At 43.2% G+C, this 17,582-nt stretch overlaps 1 protein-coding gene across 1 annotated transcript; it reads right to left on the bottom strand.

The window, feature by feature from the left end:
- Positions 1 to 1,051: 1,051 nt before the first annotated feature.
- On the bottom strand, positions 1,052 to 17,095 carry PARD6B (par-6 family cell polarity regulator beta). Its single transcript, XM_023251110.2, has 3 exons — positions 16,795 to 17,095; positions 12,158 to 12,380; positions 1,052 to 4,015 (listed from the first exon to the last, which is right to left on the bottom strand). Exons 1-3 carry the CDS (start codon positions 16,858 to 16,860, stop codon positions 3,192 to 3,194), a joined length of 1,113 nt encoding a protein of 370 aa, XP_023106878.1. The 5' UTR covers positions 16,861 to 17,095; the 3' UTR covers positions 1,052 to 3,191.
- Positions 17,096 to 17,582: the final 487 nt, after the last annotated feature.

Genomic DNA, 17,582 nt, shown 5'->3' on the forward strand with positions numbered 1-17,582 from the left:
GCTCCAGCAACTTAACACACGCACTCAGAACAGAGGGGCTAATTTTTCCTTGCAAACTTCTATGTTTTTCCTTCAAACTCAATTCTTTACCCAGAACTAGAAACTTGGAAGGGATTTAAGAATCAACAGCACTGGGGTCATATTTTGGGGGGCTAAAGGGGTATTTTAGTTCCACACCATTGTTTCATGGACACTGACACCCAGAGATAAACATCACACATTGAATGAAATCGATCTGTACCAATCTGTAGCAATCAACGACGTGAAGAGATCTATGTATATGATTATTGAGTTTTTACTCAGAGGATTTTCAATGTTTTTAAGTCAAGGGAAGGAATCAGAAGGATCATACTCGCCACTGGTTGGCAGAGTTAGCACACATGATCAGCTAAGCTAATGACAGTGATGAATTTGGGATCAGAAAGGGCTCAGGAGGAGGGTCTGATTTATCTCAGGGTTCTTCCATGGTCCAGTTTAAACTGGAATAAATCCAATCTGTACAGGCAGTGCCATACAGGGTGGTAATAAAAAGCGTAACTAAGTGAATTTGAATCTCAGAAGATAAACTGTCCCATTACAAACTACTTTTGTCTTGTTTCAAATAATCTCTAACAATCCAAATGATGACTCTGAATGAGTATCACAGACAATCTCTCACACAATCCGAATAGCTACATTTTAAATGCTATCTTCCTATACATAATCATATGCTGACATGGTTGCAGTCAATGTGTATACAATTTGGTGTTTATCTTTTAAACATTAGAAGTTCAGGAAGCCAGAATACTGTTATTAAGCTTAGCATTTTTCTTCCTATTCATTTTATATAGTGAGTGCTTGGTAAATATTTGTTGGGGGACTATTCATATATTTGCAAACAAGAAAGTATCCTTTATACAAGTCTATCTTTATTTGTAAAAAATAATATACAACTAAAACTAATTTGATTTTTAAAATCAAAGTTCATTTAGTGATAATGTACATTTTATAATAAAATTGTAGTAAAATACTGACATTTGATAGTTTAAACAAAGTATCATTCATGTAAAAATCATGTTGCATGTAAAATTTAATTAGAAAATTCATAGTTCACAAAAGTACATATATTTTTGTTGATAGCTCATGAGAACATCATAAATTTACTCAAGATACAGAACAAAATTCACAGTTAGGCTTGACATTTAGTACTACAAAATTTTATGTGGAGTCCACCGATATTTTTGTTAATAAGGTACACCTGAAATAATTGAGACTGCCAATGATTTGACATTTTATTGTATAACCAAGGTCTATACTGGCTTTACAATACATCTAGTAATCAATTATGTCACCAATAATTTAAATGAGAAATCTAGCTTAAAACACCACTCATATATACCCTTAGCAGGATAATTAAAATAAAAAGCACTAGCAGCTTTGATTTCCATTTTCGTGAATACATACAAGACAAATCTGTACTTTATAGTTAAAATGTGTACAAAAAGTCAAGCCCTGAAGTATTTTTCCCAGGAGAGAAGTTCTGATGTTAAAACTTTGTTAAAAAAAAAAAAAAAAAAAAAGGAGAGAGAGGTAGTGTGTGAAAGGATTTTTACTTAAAATGTTAAACCCCTGCACCGCTTAAAAAATGCATGAAGTTTAACCTATGTGTTAACATTTTCCCATTCAAGAGTCAAATTTATATCAACTCACAGAATGTTAAAGCTGGAATGCCGTTAAAAAATAGTGGTACAGAAGTGGAAGAACTTGGGTGACTTCAACGAAAAAGTACAGTGTCACATAATGTTGTGCGGTTGTCAGTTTAGTGGTGCCGCGAGCAAAATACATGAAGTGTTCTGAGTCCAGCCACCTTCATCTAATCCAGACTTCTTCATATGTTTTTACCAGAGAGAAAATATCCTTCAAAACGGAGCCATTTAATTCTTCATTGCTTCAATAGCACACAATTGTTATAAAGGTATCCATCTGTCCTGGCCCTACCATAAAATTAATAATAAATAACTCAGAGAGGAAAATCCATAAGCCACAGGGAACGGGTGCGCGCCCCACACTCTTCTTAGTTTCTATATACAAGCGGTGCTTGTGCACGTTGTCCAGTGGAATCAGGTGAGGGTTGGGAGCTAGCAGCCTTACCTTCAACTTGTCCTAAGTGGGTGCATCGGAAAATAATAAATAGCCTCATAAAATTAATAGCAATAAATGCTACCTGTCCAAGGTGAATACTATATTATTTCTCATAAAGTGTAGGCAGTGTCCCTAGAAATCCCAGTAAGGAAAACCCACGTATCTCATACAAAAAGTGCACAAGTTTGTCCTGTGTGTAAAAATCTCTTAATTTGGGTGCATTTTTTAATCCAAAATGATTCATACTACTCAAATACGTGAAAAGAGTATAAAAGCACGCCAACAAAACACTAACGACAAAAGGAATGATTTCAATGAGATGGGAATGAGACAGAAGAGATTAAGGGGGTCTCAAGTATCACCAGTTGATGGAACTGCCTTTTACAACGTTAAGTCATACACACATGGAATGAGTTTGTAAATAGGAAAGCTATAGGATGAACAAACTTTTAACCTGGACAACTGTTACAGTTTCTTAATTCAAGACCATGGCTTCAATGCTTTATGACCTAGGAAGCAATTCCTAAAAACAGTCAATTGGTTCGATCTCTTAGAAATTAGGGGGGAAAGAAGGCATTTGAAAAAATTACTTGTAACAATTAGCAACGGAAGAATAACATTAAAAAATCAAGATAAAATACAAGAAACATAGGAGCTGAGGTCCCCAAGGTACCAAAGGACAGAATCGGACTTCTTCACATTAGAATTAAAAAAATATATAGTTAAAAGAAAAAGCTAACTGGGCTCTGCACAGCAGGTTAAATACACAACCACTATGAACGGAAATGATCTGGCCCTCTCGTAGTTCTGAGAACGTGCCCTAACATCCAGTTCTCTGTAGACAAAATAGCAAAAGCACATAATTTCATTAGCAAAGGCCCCTTTTAGACTTAAACTCACCTCTGACAAACCAAAGTTTGTATTAACAATTATCAAACTACTATTTTAATAACATTTTAAGCTTGCAATATTATTTTTCTCATGCCTACTCCAGGTCACTGGTTCAGAGGTATGTATGCTTTAAACTAGCCGAATTTACAAGTCCCTATGGTGACATTCAGACAAAGGTTTCATAGCGTTATGATCGTTCCGTCTTCTTCTAAGAGTTTTTGATCTGGAGCACGTGTTTCTGTACCTGTGCCACTTGCGACGGGGGCTAAGCTCACTTCATTAGAAGGAATAAAACCATTCTGTCCAGATTCAAAATTGAGTTCTATTTGCGTCAGTGATTCCAGGCTCTCGGTAGTGGGAACAGCTTTCGGAATCTGCTGCGGCACTCCGTTGCCTTCAATAATAATGTCGTCCTCATCACTGTCTTCATCCTCTGGCTCAAAGCTTGGTTCTGCCTGCTGGGGATAGCCCAGAAGGCTGTTATCAGTGGACTGGCCAGAGCTGCCAGAAGTCCGACTGTTCCGGACAACATTGTTCCTCTGGTTTGCTGGTCTCACCGTGATGATGAGGTTGCGGCTGTTGGCGATCATCATGTCTGTTACTTGATCAAGACTCTTCCCTGAAACTTCTATGCCGTTGACTTCTAAGACTTCATCATTCACAGCTAACAGTCCTGTGCTTTGAGCCAGGCCTCCGGGGACAAGTCTGGATATAAAGATCCCTGGGACCTTCTCTAAGCCATGAGGTGTTACCCTGACACTGGAGCCATCCCGGATGTAGAATCCTAAGGGTTTCTCAGTGCCGTACTTGTAAAGACGAACCCTACGATGTGTTTCTGGGAGAATATCCACGTCTATAATAGAAGACACGGGTCTGAAGTCTTGGGGCATGCTAATGACTATATGTGGCTTTTTTCTATGGTTGTCAGGACGCAATACGTTGGTTAAAACATTCTTCTTCTTTATTAGTGTGTCTGTACCAAAGGCACTGTAGTCTGCTTCTTCTGTTTAAAAACAAAATACGATAATTACAGAGATACTGTAAAAACACCCATTTATCTACAGTTGAATCTATACAGAAGGGAGAACTCACATGCATTTGGTACACAAACAATTTAAATATTAGCTTCTAATCAGATCAAAATGTAGTGCAGTGGTAAGACTGCTGTACCAGAAGGAAACCACTAGGTGGCCCTCTCAAGTACACATCATAAAAGAAGCAAATGCTGAAGTTAAATCTGAGCAAGCTCAAAGGCTATTAAGCATTAAGAGGGCAAACACAATTCTGGTAAGTCTTACAAACCATTCTTAAACATCATTTCAGGGGCGCCTGGGTGGCTCAGTCGGTTAAGCGGCCGACTTCAGCTCAGGTCATGATCTCGGGGTCTGCGAGTTTGAGCCCCGCGTCGGGCTCTGTGCTGACAGCTCAGAGCCTGGAACCTGTTTCAGATTCTGTGTCTCCCTCTCTCTGACCCTCTCCCGTTCATGCTCTGTCTCTCTCTGTCTCAAAAAAAAAATAAACGGTAAAAAAAAATTTTTTTTAAACATCATTTCAAATGCGTTACATAAAATGTATTTTCCCTTCATTTAAGAACCTCCAGTTTGCATATTTCTGATTCTCCTCGATATAAAATGTGACACTTTTGAATCCCAAAGTAAATCAAGAGAATGAACCTGTATGAGAGGCTGACTGGGCAGATAATATGCATTAAATGATAATGTAATAAGAGGAATATAGATCTAGAACGTAGGGATTTTGGTCTTCTGCAAATGTTCTCTTCCAGCTTTCCAGGGGGGAATTCTTCATCTCCCATTTTCCCACTTTGAAAGACGCTGAAGTGTAAGATTGTTAACTTTTTTCTTCACCGTGTGTGAAACAACGGGGGGCAAAGGAACCTGTCTGGGTGGTGGGGACACAACCGGCGGGAGGGAGGACCCTGGCAGCCCCGAGCTGCTGCCTCATTTAATGTGCGGCACGGCCCCCTTGCTGCAGGCATCTTTCTTCCACTAAAGAAATCTGTGTGGCCAAATCCAATTTGCCACGGAGCCTTGTTTTTTTAGGTAAAAAATTTCTCATTTTTAAATGCTGATACCCAATTAAATAACAACAAAAACCAGCTTGAGCCAAATAACATCCGCGAGCTTGAATTCATTCTTCCAGCCAGCAATCTAGAATTCTGATGTAAACTAAGGGAAAACGGGGCGCCTAAAACCAGATAGGGATTCTTAAATCACACTGTTGAAGGAAGGCATCTACAAACAAAACATCTCATCAGAGAATGAGGTAGAAAAAGAAATGAGATTGACCACAGGTACGAAACTTGAAATCATGTTTCAAAAATAACCAATGAGAAGAAATTAAAAAATCTTAGCCTCAGCTCCTGCTACAGAGAATAGTATCACTGTACTGTGTGGGACAGGGCTTAGCTTCCATTCTTTCCCTGCACTCTCACCTTCTATTGATAAATATTTCCATCTTTACTCTATAAACCAGGAAATCAAGGGTACAAAATAACCATTAAGAGTACAAAATACAGAGAAAGACTGGACCTGGATTTTCTTATCTGGCCAATACCTTATGCATTCACATAATGAGTATTAAGTGTCAGGTGTGGGTCTGAATATGGAGAACTTGGGTATTTTTTTCTCATGTTGCTTGAACATTCTTTAAAAGCTAGCTGCAGAGGGGCGCCTGGGTGGCGAGTTGGTTAAGCGTCCACCTTAGTTAGGCACAGGTCATGATCTCGCAGTTCATGAGGTCGAGCCCCACCCCGGGCTCTCTGATGTCAGTGCAGAACGCGCTTCAGATCCTGTCTGTCTCTCTCTCAAAAATAAACAAACATTGGGGCGCCTGGGTGGCGCAGTCGGTTAAGCGTCCGACTTCAGCCAGGTCACGATCTCGCGGTCCGGGAGTTCGAGCCCCGCGTCGGGCTCTGGGCTGATGGCTCAGAGCCTGGAGCCTGTTTCCGATTCTGTGTCTCCTTCTCTCTCTGCCCCTCCCCCGTTCATGCTCTGTCTCTCTCTGTCCCAAAAATAAATAAACGTTGAAAAAAAAAAATTTAAAAAAAAAATAAATAAATAAACAAACATTAAAAAAAAAAAAAAAAGGCTAGTTGCAGATAAATGTACAAGACCAGGGGTACCTTAATTTTTGGCATTTTTCCCCCTGGGGAAATTCTGTCTTCATTTATAAAATATGCATACTATGTTCCTACAGAGACAAATTTATTTATAATTTGGCTTTGGAAATTAACCCAGTGACACAAGAATCTTTTTGGCAACACTTGGCAAAGACTATCAACAATAGTCTTCTACTGAATGTATTTTCCCAAAAGTATCTTTTCATTTTAAAACAATCAATTAAAAAAAACCTACATAATATTTATAAGGAAAATTCCACACTGTACACACTGGAACAAAATTAAGTTGCCTACATGGGAAACCTGACCCCCACCCTCCCCCCAAAAAAGAAAAAACAATCCTAAATCTGCATAATTTGGCATTGCATCCAGACTGTTTGAATGCTCTCTGCTAAATTCTCAAAAGCAATATGCCCCAGTACAAAGGCACCTTTGTTCTCCCATCTAGCTAATCAGTTTCTAGCCACTGGGAAAAGAAATATTTTGGCAGGAAGCCAGGGTGCAGAGTGTTAGTTTAAAGTGTAAAGGTGACTGTCCACTGGGAACCGGGAGTTCATTTTCTACCTGAGTCTGTGTATCAAAGCACTGAACTCAGAATGAGATGGAAAGTTTGCAAACTTGGTTCACAGCAACCTCCCCGCCCCCACACCGTAAAAACCCGGGCTTATGCAACAGTACATGATATAGGCTCAACACCTCCCTTATCCCAAGCCCGTCTCTCAGCCACAGCCTCAGTTAACTGTGATCATCACGGATCCACTTGGAATGCCTGCCAGGAGCCAAACTGCGGGTCTCCCTTCCTTACAGAAAGTTCCTGTGCTTTACTTAGAGAGAAGCCTTGCAGCCACTCCCTGGGACCTCTTACTCTTCCAACAGTTAATTCCGAAAGGCCTGGCTGTCTCATTCCTTAACGGACATTGAGTCGTGAGTCACAGATTCAGAACAAGGGGTAAGGGTCCACTAGTGACCTAGCGCAGGCACAGATACATGAAATAAAAGCCTACGGTGTTAAAGCAAATCTGGGGGATAAAAAACCCAAACCCTCCTATAAACCCCATCAGCATCCCTGTAGAGTAAACACAGTAACAGTTCACAGTAATCAAGAAAGTTCACGATGACCCATCTGAAGTTCGATGAGAAGACAGGAAGAAGGAAATAATTTCTGAAATTATCCTACTCCAGGGTTGACAAACTTTTCCCTAAAAGAGCTCTGGAGTAAGTATTTTAGGTGTTGCAGGTCATATAGTCGCTGCTGCAAAAGCCACGATCACTACGTAAAGGAATGAGTGTGGCCGTGTTCCAAGAAAACTTTATTTACAAAAACAGCCAGCAAGCCTTGTTTGCCAACCTTTGTTCTAATCCAAAATGGTTAAATGAATTAGATCTGGCAGCTTTAAAAGGATTAAATATCACCTAAAGCAACATTCAAAGTATGCAAATCCCTTCACTTCCTAATATAAGCAAACCAATCACCAAACGCGGAAGCTGCACTAGGATGTAGCCAGGCCGATCCCGTGACCAAGAGAAGGTGGGGGCTTGTTCTCATGGTGCTTGCACTCCACAAGAGGGGACTCCACAAGAGGGGCCGGCAACCCGAATTTCAAACAATTATGTTATTAGAAGAGGCCAAGAACTGTGGTTTGTCCACAGTGCACTGTAGGAGCCTGGCCTGGTTTGCAGGGAGACACAAGGCTTCTCCACGGAAGAGAGGTTTGTGCTGAGACTGGAAAAGAAGCCAGTAGCTAATCAGGTAGAAGGGAGGGAAGAATGTTCCAGGCACAGGATCCAACGAATATAGAGAAGGGCTGGATGGGGCAGACGAAGAAGTCCAATAGAGAGAGGGGGGGAGGGGAGGGGAAGGAGCCAAGAGCCCAGTTAGAGGCAGCAGGGGCCCTGCAGACAAACAGGGCCTTGTGGGGGGGGGGGGGTGTTGTTAAGGATTATGGACTTCAGCCTAAGGGCAATGGGAAGAAAACCAAAGGTTTGGGTTTTTCTACTAAGCTCACCCAGGCTGTAAACCGGAGAATGGCCCTGAGGGAGAAACCGGGGAGCCGCCGAAGTGATTTTGGATGGCCCCTGGCCTGGAGCAGAGGTAGTGCTGATGGGGAAACGAACGTGAAAAATAATTAGAACAGTTTTAATACTAATAGGCTCGGTGCCTGAGCAAAAGAGAGGCATGTGTCAAAGGTGACACCCAGGTTTCTGTCATGAGCAACTCGTGTCACAATTTCTTTTTATTTTATTTGACCTTATTTCTTGGGCCACACCTTTAAACCATTTTTTACAATTTACAATTAAAATGCATACCCTTTAGAGCATTTTTAAGTCAAACCCTGACTCACTGAAATGGAGTCTTAAAGTACATCTGCAGAATAATGTCGAGTGCACAGTTTTAAGAGATGAATGGGGTGCCTGACCAGGTGTCTGGGCCACAAGACCATGGCTTAAGTGAGAGAGTGTGTAAAGGGAGGCCCTTCTAGTGTTTCCAGCAGACTCTTCTGAATAAATCCAAGATAAAAATGCATTTGTCTGAGATCATACAAAAACTGATGGTAATAGACCACGAAGTTGTGGTGTGGATATTCTGATCAGATCTGGGGAGGAGTCTGAGCACCTCAACAGATCCCAGACTCGGCTGCCTGTCATGCGAGCTGGGAAGCTTTTAAACTCCAATAGGGGAAGGGGGTTGACAAAAGATCTGGCAATCTTCTCTGTGAATACAACTTGTAAGACACCAGAGACTTTATCTTCTTTTGGTTCTGCTTCCGATGATAATAGCCCTAGAGACGGGGTCTTTCTTCTAACGACAAATTATTACAAAACATAAAACCTTTCAAGATATGTAACAACAGTTTATGCATTCAACTGTGACCTTTCAATTCAAAGAAACTCTTAGTAGAAGCATCAGATTTTCAATTAAAGATGTACTGTAAAAGACACAGTTTTAAAATTTTAAATGGTTCTGAAGTTTGTTTTTTAAAATCACTTGGTACCATATCAAATGTAATCGCTGCCCTAACGATTCCTAAACTGGGATCAACAAGCCAAGAAAACAGAAAATGTGTTGTCATTAAGCAGTGAAATGTTACTATACGTAATGTCATGCTTTATATTAGTTTCCTGACTTTAATGCCGATTATCATTTACATAAAATCAGCTTTCTACTTAAGCATCTGTTGATCTTTAAAAGAAAAAAAAGTATCACCGTGAATCACCGGGCACTGAGTAAGTCTGTAAGACAGACAGTAAAGATAACTACCTTGCCCTTACATAAGGTGACTTCAGGTCTGATTAAGGTGGGAGGGTCAGGGGGCTTTGGCTAGGGTGGTCCAAAGAGACCCTTAGAAGAAAGTTATGTGTGTTACGATCTGAATGATGAGGAGGGAGCCATGGGAGGAGCAAGGAAAAGGGGGAAAGAACAGCAGAAACACAGAGCAACGAGCTTTCCAAGTCTGAGCCAGAAAGCAAGCCAGCCTGGTGGGCTGTGATGAGGGAGCAGGGGAACGGAGAAAGAAGACGTTGTAAAGTCCAAGGCAGGAAGGATGTTATTCTGGGTAGAGTGGGAAGGGAGAAGGGGGGTTATGAAGCAGGAATGACTCGACCAGCTTACTTTTCTGCTTTCCTTAAGTCCTATTTGCATTACACTTGCATTTTTATTTATTTTAATTTTAATGTTTATTTATTTTTGAGACAGACAGAGACAGGATGCGAGTGGGTTAGGGAGGGAGGGAGGGAGGGAGGGAGAGAGGGAGGGAGGGAGAGAGGGAGAGAGAGAGAGAGAGAGAGAGAGAGAGAGAGAGCGAGCGAAGCAGGCTCCAGGTTCCAAGCTATCAGCACAGAGCCCGACGCGGGGCTCGAAATTACCAGCTGTGCGATCATGACCTGAGTCGAAGTCGGACGCTCAACCGACTGAGCCACCCAGGCGCCCCAAATTACACTTGTATTTTTAAAAGCAAAAATGTTCTGTTCAATGCACTACCTGTTTCTAAATCAAATTCTAAGAGCTGTTCACTATATTGGACGTTTACTTCTAGGGCAAAGGAAACTTTTGTTCACATAGAAACATATTTAAAAAGCAAATAGCAGAACATAACCACCCTTACCAGACATCAGGATTAATCCCACAATCGTTAAGTGTCACTATTCCAGTAAGAAGCACACGTAGTGGTATAATCCAACTCCTAAAATCCAACAAGAAGGATAGTCCAACAAAATTTTGTCGGATGGCAGGAGTTTAAACATAGTCACTCCTCACTTAAATACACATTCCGAACAGCAGTGAAGTTTTCAATGAAAATCACGATGGCTAACAAGGAAGGCCTACCACTCAATGATTCGGCTTCTTCTGCTTAACACAAGTTCCACTTGAATGCTTTGTCTTCTCTCCTCTACTGCCGTTCCTTCCTCTCCAACAGTCTAACACAACCAGCCAAGGGCCCACTCCTGTCTTCATCCCCGCGAGACCTGATGTCCACTCTCAAGAATTTCAACGATCACTTTTCCAGACTTTCAATCTTCTCTGACTAGCCTCTAGATTTCGATCATAAGTTCCAGTCTACTACTTCCAATTTCCTACAGGACACAGTTAAAACTCATCAGCCAAATAAGCCCCCCCCCTTTTTAATGTTTAGTCTATTTTTGAGTGAGAGAGAGACAGACAGACAGACAGACAGAGCATGAATGGGGAGGGGCAGAGAGAGAAGGAGACACAGAACCTGAAACAGGCTCCAGGCTCCGAGTTGTCGGCACAGAGCCCGACGTGGGGCTCGAACTCACGGACCGCGAGATCATGACCTGAGACGAAGTCAGCACTTGACCAACTGAGCCACCCAGGCACCCCCCCAAATAAGCCTTTTTTGTTCCAAAACCAAATCCATTTTCTTTCCAAGTCAATGTCCCTCTTCCAAATTCTGCTTGTTTATGGCACTGTCCCGGCCATCAGACTCAAACCCAGAAACCCATTTATTCTGTTTGAGTCCTCTTCACGTCCCCACCATGCAGTGGGGAGCAGTGACTCTCAAGTACCAGATACGCCCCTTTCCTCACCTGCCTCCTCCACCGGGGCAGCTTCCCGGCTGGCTCTTCCGGCCAGCTACTCGTCCTCTCCTCTAAGACTGCTGCTCACCCCATCTCATCCCCAACAGCCAAATTAATCTTCCTAGGCTAATACTCTAATTGTACCACACCACTGTTAGGTATCTACGCAGACCATCTCAGGGGTCTCTGGGAAAATTAACGTGTGTGCTTCTAAGTATTTTGCGAACAGCGTAAATGGGACCCTCGGAGGTTTGTTGGTGGACTTCAGTTCCTCCAAACCTAGAAAAGCACAGCTACAAGACCAGTGCAGTCCCAAAGCCCTGGGAGTGGTCCAAGGCTTATCAACCGATTGGAAATAAAGTTTCAGCTTCAAGGGTAAGCCCCACCCGTTCTCTCAAACTGTCTCTGGGTTGGTTTATAAACCTAGAAAGGCTCTCATTACACTGGCTTTCTAAACCTCTTCATTTACCAAAGACAAAGGAATAAACCCCACACATCAGGCCCACGTGCAGACAGGCAGACACACAGACAAGGAGGAGGCCGTAAAGTTTAAAAAAAAAAAAGTTTTAAAACTCAAAGTACATTTGAAAATGCTTGTCCCACAGAATGGTTATTTCAAATGTTCTTTTGCAAGACTAATATCAGTGTTTAAATTCCTCCAAAATAATGGCTTCCTCTCTAATTTTCCAGATAACTAACTGACATTATTTCTGTGAAAAACATCCTAAATAAGTAACTTTCCTTCAGGTATCTATTAAGTAGTAAACACAGCATCTGAGAGTTCGTTGCCACCAAAAAAAAAAAAAAAAATTAGAATGTTTCTGATTTCAAAGTCATAGCCTTTCCAAAACATCTTTCTGAATGAACAAAACTCTATTCACCAAAGTGAATATTCAATGCATATCCTATCAATGAGGAAAATAAACTACTTCTGTTTCTAAAACAATTCTTCTACACAGTGGTACTTACCCTTTTTTTGTATAAAAATCCTAAGTAGTGGGTTGGCCGTTGAAACAGCTTTGTGATAATTATCGTCATTGTTTATAGGTAGTAAGTCTCCATGGATGTCCGCATAGCCTACTAAAACGTCAACATTGGGTATCTTATGAACATGTTGCAGTAATCCATAAAACTCCTCAAATTTTCCAGGTTTGGATCTTTCCAGTGAAAACCGACGAAATTCAGCTCCAAACTATAAATACAATGAACACATTAATTAAAAACAAAATAAGTAACAGAACCCGATTTGAAAATGCACGCCACAGGAAAATTAACAGGCATGGTACTTCCCTTAATAAACAAGATAGTGGCAGGGACACAGTCCTTGGTCAGAACCCTCACTATCTGGAGATAAAACAGCATAAGAAAGGCACAGGAATGTGCCTTCTCACCGCTGCATCTCTGAGGGGCACTCCCTTCAGGAGATGCAGGCTCACTTCAACCCCTGGGGTACGCAGGCCTCACTGGGGACTGTCCTGCCACGGTGACTCAGCTCAAACCGGTCTGGAGCCCAGATCTCGACCGGCAGTACTCTCCCCACTCGGGCCGTGCGGTAACAAAGATGCGCCCAAGTCTTTATTTTGGCCATTAGCAAAAAAGTACCTAAATTTCTTCCCTTATAAAAGGGATTATGACTTCGCAGGAAGTGTAAGAATTAACAGAAACATAAAAAAGGGGCTTTGAGTTTCTTGGCATTAAGCTACCATACAAATAGAGGTATATAAGAAATAGGTCTAGAGATAAGGAGTATCTTCCCTATGATAATGCTGGAAAAAAGAAGCTTTATTAATATATAAAATGTATATCCTACAACCACCCACGTAACACAAGAAGTGGTTATGTGCTTGGCACAGTGCTGAGCCCTATAGATGGGCTGGGAGCAGGAGCTCACCCATTAGTGGGTAAAGAGGACAATGACATCAGCAAGGTCTTAAGGGATCAAAGAAACACCTCTATCAGACCCAATATTTACCTTCACAATTCTGATTTTCGGGTATGTTTCCCTACTCTAGAATCACATCTCTGCTCTCCAAATGCCAGATGATTAAAGTGGCTGTTACTGAACACTAAGGACTGGCTTCATCTAGTCCCTGATAAACAGGATCTATGACTTAATATGGGACTACCTTCCTCAATGTGGAAACCTAGGAAAGGTTCATCAGCCTTCCTCAAAAAGTGTCCTGGCCACAGAAGTCTAGAAATGCTATGTAACTATAATCACACTCTTAAGGAATCACTGTGGAGACCGGATATTACAGACTCAGTTCAGTCCTACAGTTGATTTTTTTTTTTTTAATTTTAAACAAATGTTTGCCAAATATGTTCTACCACTGAACTTATTTTTCCTCTAAATATCTACTATTAACAAGAAAGATTAATGTATTCTAATGTAATGTAATGTAATGCTAACACAGCCTTAAGCATCATGCAGAGAAAGTCAGCATCAGAATAATTTGAGAGGTTACAAATGTGTCAATTCATCTTCCCAAGGACCTATGGGATATCTGAAGTCACTGTCCTTATTGTATTTAAGTAGTTCATCTGCCTTACTAATACCCACACTGCTCACTAGTTTTAAATTAAGTTAAAAACTCCCTAAAGCGGACTCTTACCTCTAATAAATAATTTAAAAAGTTTCCAAAACACATTCTTGAAACACAAACACCAACGTTTGTCAAGAATATAAGGTGACTCATACCTAAAACTCTCAAAAAGTTTAGTCACACCTTCATGTTTCAAGGTAAATAAAAACTGGGCAACACCCTTCATATCAGAGCTAGTCTTACGATGTTATCAAAAGTCACAGTTTCTCCTCCATTTTCTTTCTTCTGGTATCATAAGGCAGAGTTGCTAGTGTTTTCTGATTCATGCCAGGGTTATCACTTCTCCTGGTACATGTGTAAGAGTAACATCTAACAACTGAACATTTTAGGGCTCCAATGTCTTTGCTTTTGCTGAAGCTTTTGGGTGAAAAGCTTCTGCTTAACATTTTTTCTCTTCCTTAAATGTTATGATAAAAACAATGAAAAACTGTATGGCTTCACGGCAGCTGTGCCCTTTTGCAATTGTTAGCAGAAAACAAAACCAAACAAGAGAAACTGTTATGCTTCTTGCAGAAAAACAGGACCAAGAGGACGTTTGACTACATGAAGAAAAATACTAAGAGAGAAAATCAAGACCCACTCAACAGCTATCCACCATGTGAACCATTTATAACTCTTTTTTAGCCCAGTCTACTTTGTCCTGGCCACAAAGAATTTGGCCTTCTCCCCTGGGAGAATGGACACCTTCTCTCAGCATCTGTTGGTACATCCGAGAAAAGCAAAGTTAATTTTGATATTGTCTGCCCACGAATAACAATCAGAAAACGTACAGCTCAGGAGTTGTCCCAAGGTTCTTAAAGGATACCACCTTCAATATTGATTAAGAACTTTCCTAGGTCCGCAAAGATAATAAAGTTGACACACTGTTTTCTCCGCAGAAGTAAGAGAGATCCCAAACGTGGATGTGCACATCACCTGGTCCTGGCTGCAACCTCTTGAGGATCAGTTTTGTAAAAAGCTCTGATATCACCAAAGCAGTGACAAAGGGAAATACTGTTTCAAACATCTGTCCAAATATTTTTTAAATGATAAGGAGGACAAGTGTTTAATTTAATCCACTAAAAATAAGCGTGTCAACAATATCTATTTAAAACACAAGGTGTCACAGACACATTAAAAACAGGACCTAATGCTGTGTCTATTCATCGACAGCTAGAACAATGACGGAGCCACACTTCACTTGGTGCGGGTTCTCAGAATGCCTTGACTCTAGTTAAGAGAGGAGGTTCACTAACAGGGCAGCCTGGCAGGTCAAACATGGAACATGTAGTAGACATACGTGTGGGAAAGATTCACAGATCAGCTGACAGCAGAGAAGGGGCAGAAAGCCTGAAATTCCAGTCCCCAAATGCTCCAGGTTTCTAGTCCAAGAGATAAATTACCACTTCACTGTATTTATCAGTGCACCTAGAATCTCGACTCATTTTTCCTAGGATAAAAAAATTAAAGACTTGCTACCAAGATTAGGACCACAAACTGAATTTTAAAATTATGCAATATCGTAAGTGTTTTTCTTTTCTTAACCTCAACTCCCACAGGCGCAACCTAGATTTATAACAGGAATGCCTGAGAAAGTTCAACCACTGGGCACAGAACCACTACTGCCCCTATGCAGCTCAGGAAAAATGTCTGTATATCTGGAGTCATCTTAACCCTTAGCTTAAGCATGTCCCTCCAATTTGCTATGACAGTTCCATGGAGGACACAGGGAAGAGTGTATTCCTTAAATTGCCGTAATTGCATTTCTGTTCCTATTAAACAACGGTTTCTGCAACTAGTGCCTATCCTGATACAGAAGTTAAGTCACAAACAGCATTGTTAAATGATGTTAAAAAAAATTCATGCCAATATTCTTGATGTCAGGATCTCGGTTACAGCAACCTACACAACTCTGCTTATCAACTCTAGATAATAAAACCATTCTATCCACAGGCTCCCTGATTGTGTATTTGCCCTAAGTAGTCTTACATTCAATGACGTTTCATTATTTTTTAAGTGGATACGTGCTGTACTGTTCTCCCAGGCTTGTACGCGCGTTTTGGTTTTCTCAACTCTATTTTAAACGTTCTCATAAACATTTGTATTCTATGGAGCGTAGACGTTACTCTGTAAAAAGGCTTTCAGGTTTTGTCATGAAAGCAGAGCTTGGCGAAGTCATCACCTTTCTGAGCCCTCTGTTTTCGCAGAGAAGCAGACTAGATTAAGCTCTTTTTGACTCTTCAACTCACGGTAATGGTTTTGCTTGAAAATGTGGCTGCCGAACACCTCCAGGTTCCAGCTCGAAACCCCCTTTTGGAAAGCATGCTCTAACTAATCCCTACAGACTACCCTGCTCAGGGAGCCTTGCGATTTAGGAATTCAGTGGACAGGGACGGAATCCTCAGCAGACTGGGCATACCGCTCGGTCAGGAATGAAAACACTTGATGTGAAAAGGCAGCACGATGGAATGAAAAGCGCATCCAGCCTCAAACTGTAAAGTGCTACTCAAACGAAAGGTGATAGTGTTAATTTTGTAGATTAAACGCCTACCAAAGTTAGTGCTGGAAAAATCCCTAGCAGGAAGCAAAGCTAACTTTAAAAGGGCTCTTGACTTCACTGGGCTCTCCCTTTCACCAACTCGATGCACCCTTGAACCGCAGAAAGGGGTAACATTTTGTGGCCCCGCGGGTTCCAAATACTTTGGACTCACAGACCAGGAGCTAGAATTTCCCCTCCAAAGATTTCCTACCACCCCGCGCTCCCATCCCCGAACAGGAATGAGATTTAAGGAAGGAGATTAAGTGCTCCACTGGTCTTCCCACCTGGGCTAGGGGCAAACCCAAGCCCCACCTTCGCCCCCTTCTCACCAAGTTTTCGCTCCGCTACCTCCTGCCTCCAAATCCCACTGCCGCACCCCCCCCCCGCGGTTGCAGACAACGGGCAGCCCCCTCAGGCCGCCCCGGCCGCCCCCCTTCCCCTGGCCCCCATCGGCCGGCGGCTCCGCCCAGCCCGGCCCCGCGCACCTTGCTCTTCACCTCCATGGTGCCCAGGCAGCCGCTGCCCGCTCCGTGCCGGTGACTGCGGTTCATGCTGAGGCCGGGCCCCGCGGCGGCCTCCTCCGGCCGGGCCGCCCCTCGGGAGCGCAGGGAGCGAGTGCGCGGCCGGCGGGCTGGGGACGCGGCTGCGGCCCGGGCGCTTCCTCACAGGCACCTGCAGAGGGGGCGGCCGCGGCCCGGGTCTCCGCGCAGAGCTCCGCTCGGCTGGCTCCTCACGCGGCGAGACCAAGGGTCCGACTGGCGGCGCGGCGGGCGGGGACGCGACTCCCTCCCTCCGGGCCTCGGCGGCGGCCGCGACGGCGGAGAAGGAGGAGGAGGGGGCGGAGCAGAGGCGACAGGCGCCGCAGTCTCGCTCTCGGCCGCCTCCCCCGCACGCCCGCGCGCGCGCGCACCCGAGCCTGGCCGGAGCGGCGGCGCGTGAGCGCGCTCACCTGCAGTCGCCGCAGAAGCCTCGGCGGCTCGCGCTCCGCCCACACCCAATAGGAAGCGCGCACCTGCGCCCGCGCCGCCAACCAATCGATACCCGCCTCGCGAAGCGCGTGGGCGGACCGCCTTCTCGAAAATCCCGCCCACCGCCCTGCGATTGGCCCCGCGCTGCGAGGGAGGGGCGGGATCACCTGAAGCTTTGGGCCTCCTCCCCGGACCTAGCAGGACATCCATAAAGCGCATGCGCGGGCGCCGGCGTTTCCGCCTCGGGAAGGCCGGCCGGAAGCGCGAGCGCACCTGGAGAGGCGCTGGGGCGGGTGGGCCTTTTG

The sequence above is a fragment of the Felis catus genome, chromosome A3 (assembly GCF_018350175.1).
Source record: "Felis catus isolate Fca126 chromosome A3, F.catus_Fca126_mat1.0, whole genome shotgun sequence".
NCBI lineage: Eukaryota > Metazoa > Chordata > Mammalia > Carnivora > Felidae > Felis > Felis catus.

What these genes read in the sequence shown, in the direction of transcription:
- PARD6B (XM_023251110.2), bottom strand. Translation starts at nt 16,860, where the DNA reads ATGAACCGCAGTCACCGGCACGGAGCGGGCAGCGGCTGCCTGGGCACC. An exon ending in CCATGGAGGTGAAGAGCAAG is followed by an intron (nt 12,381 to 16,794) that starts GTGCGCGGGGCC and finishes TTGTATTTATAG; the next exon opens with TTTGGAGCTGAATTTCGTCG. An exon ending in GATTTTTATACAAAAAAAGG is followed by an intron (nt 4,016 to 12,157) that starts GTAAGTACCACT and finishes GTTTTTAAACAG; the next exon opens with AAGAAGCAGACTACAGTGCC.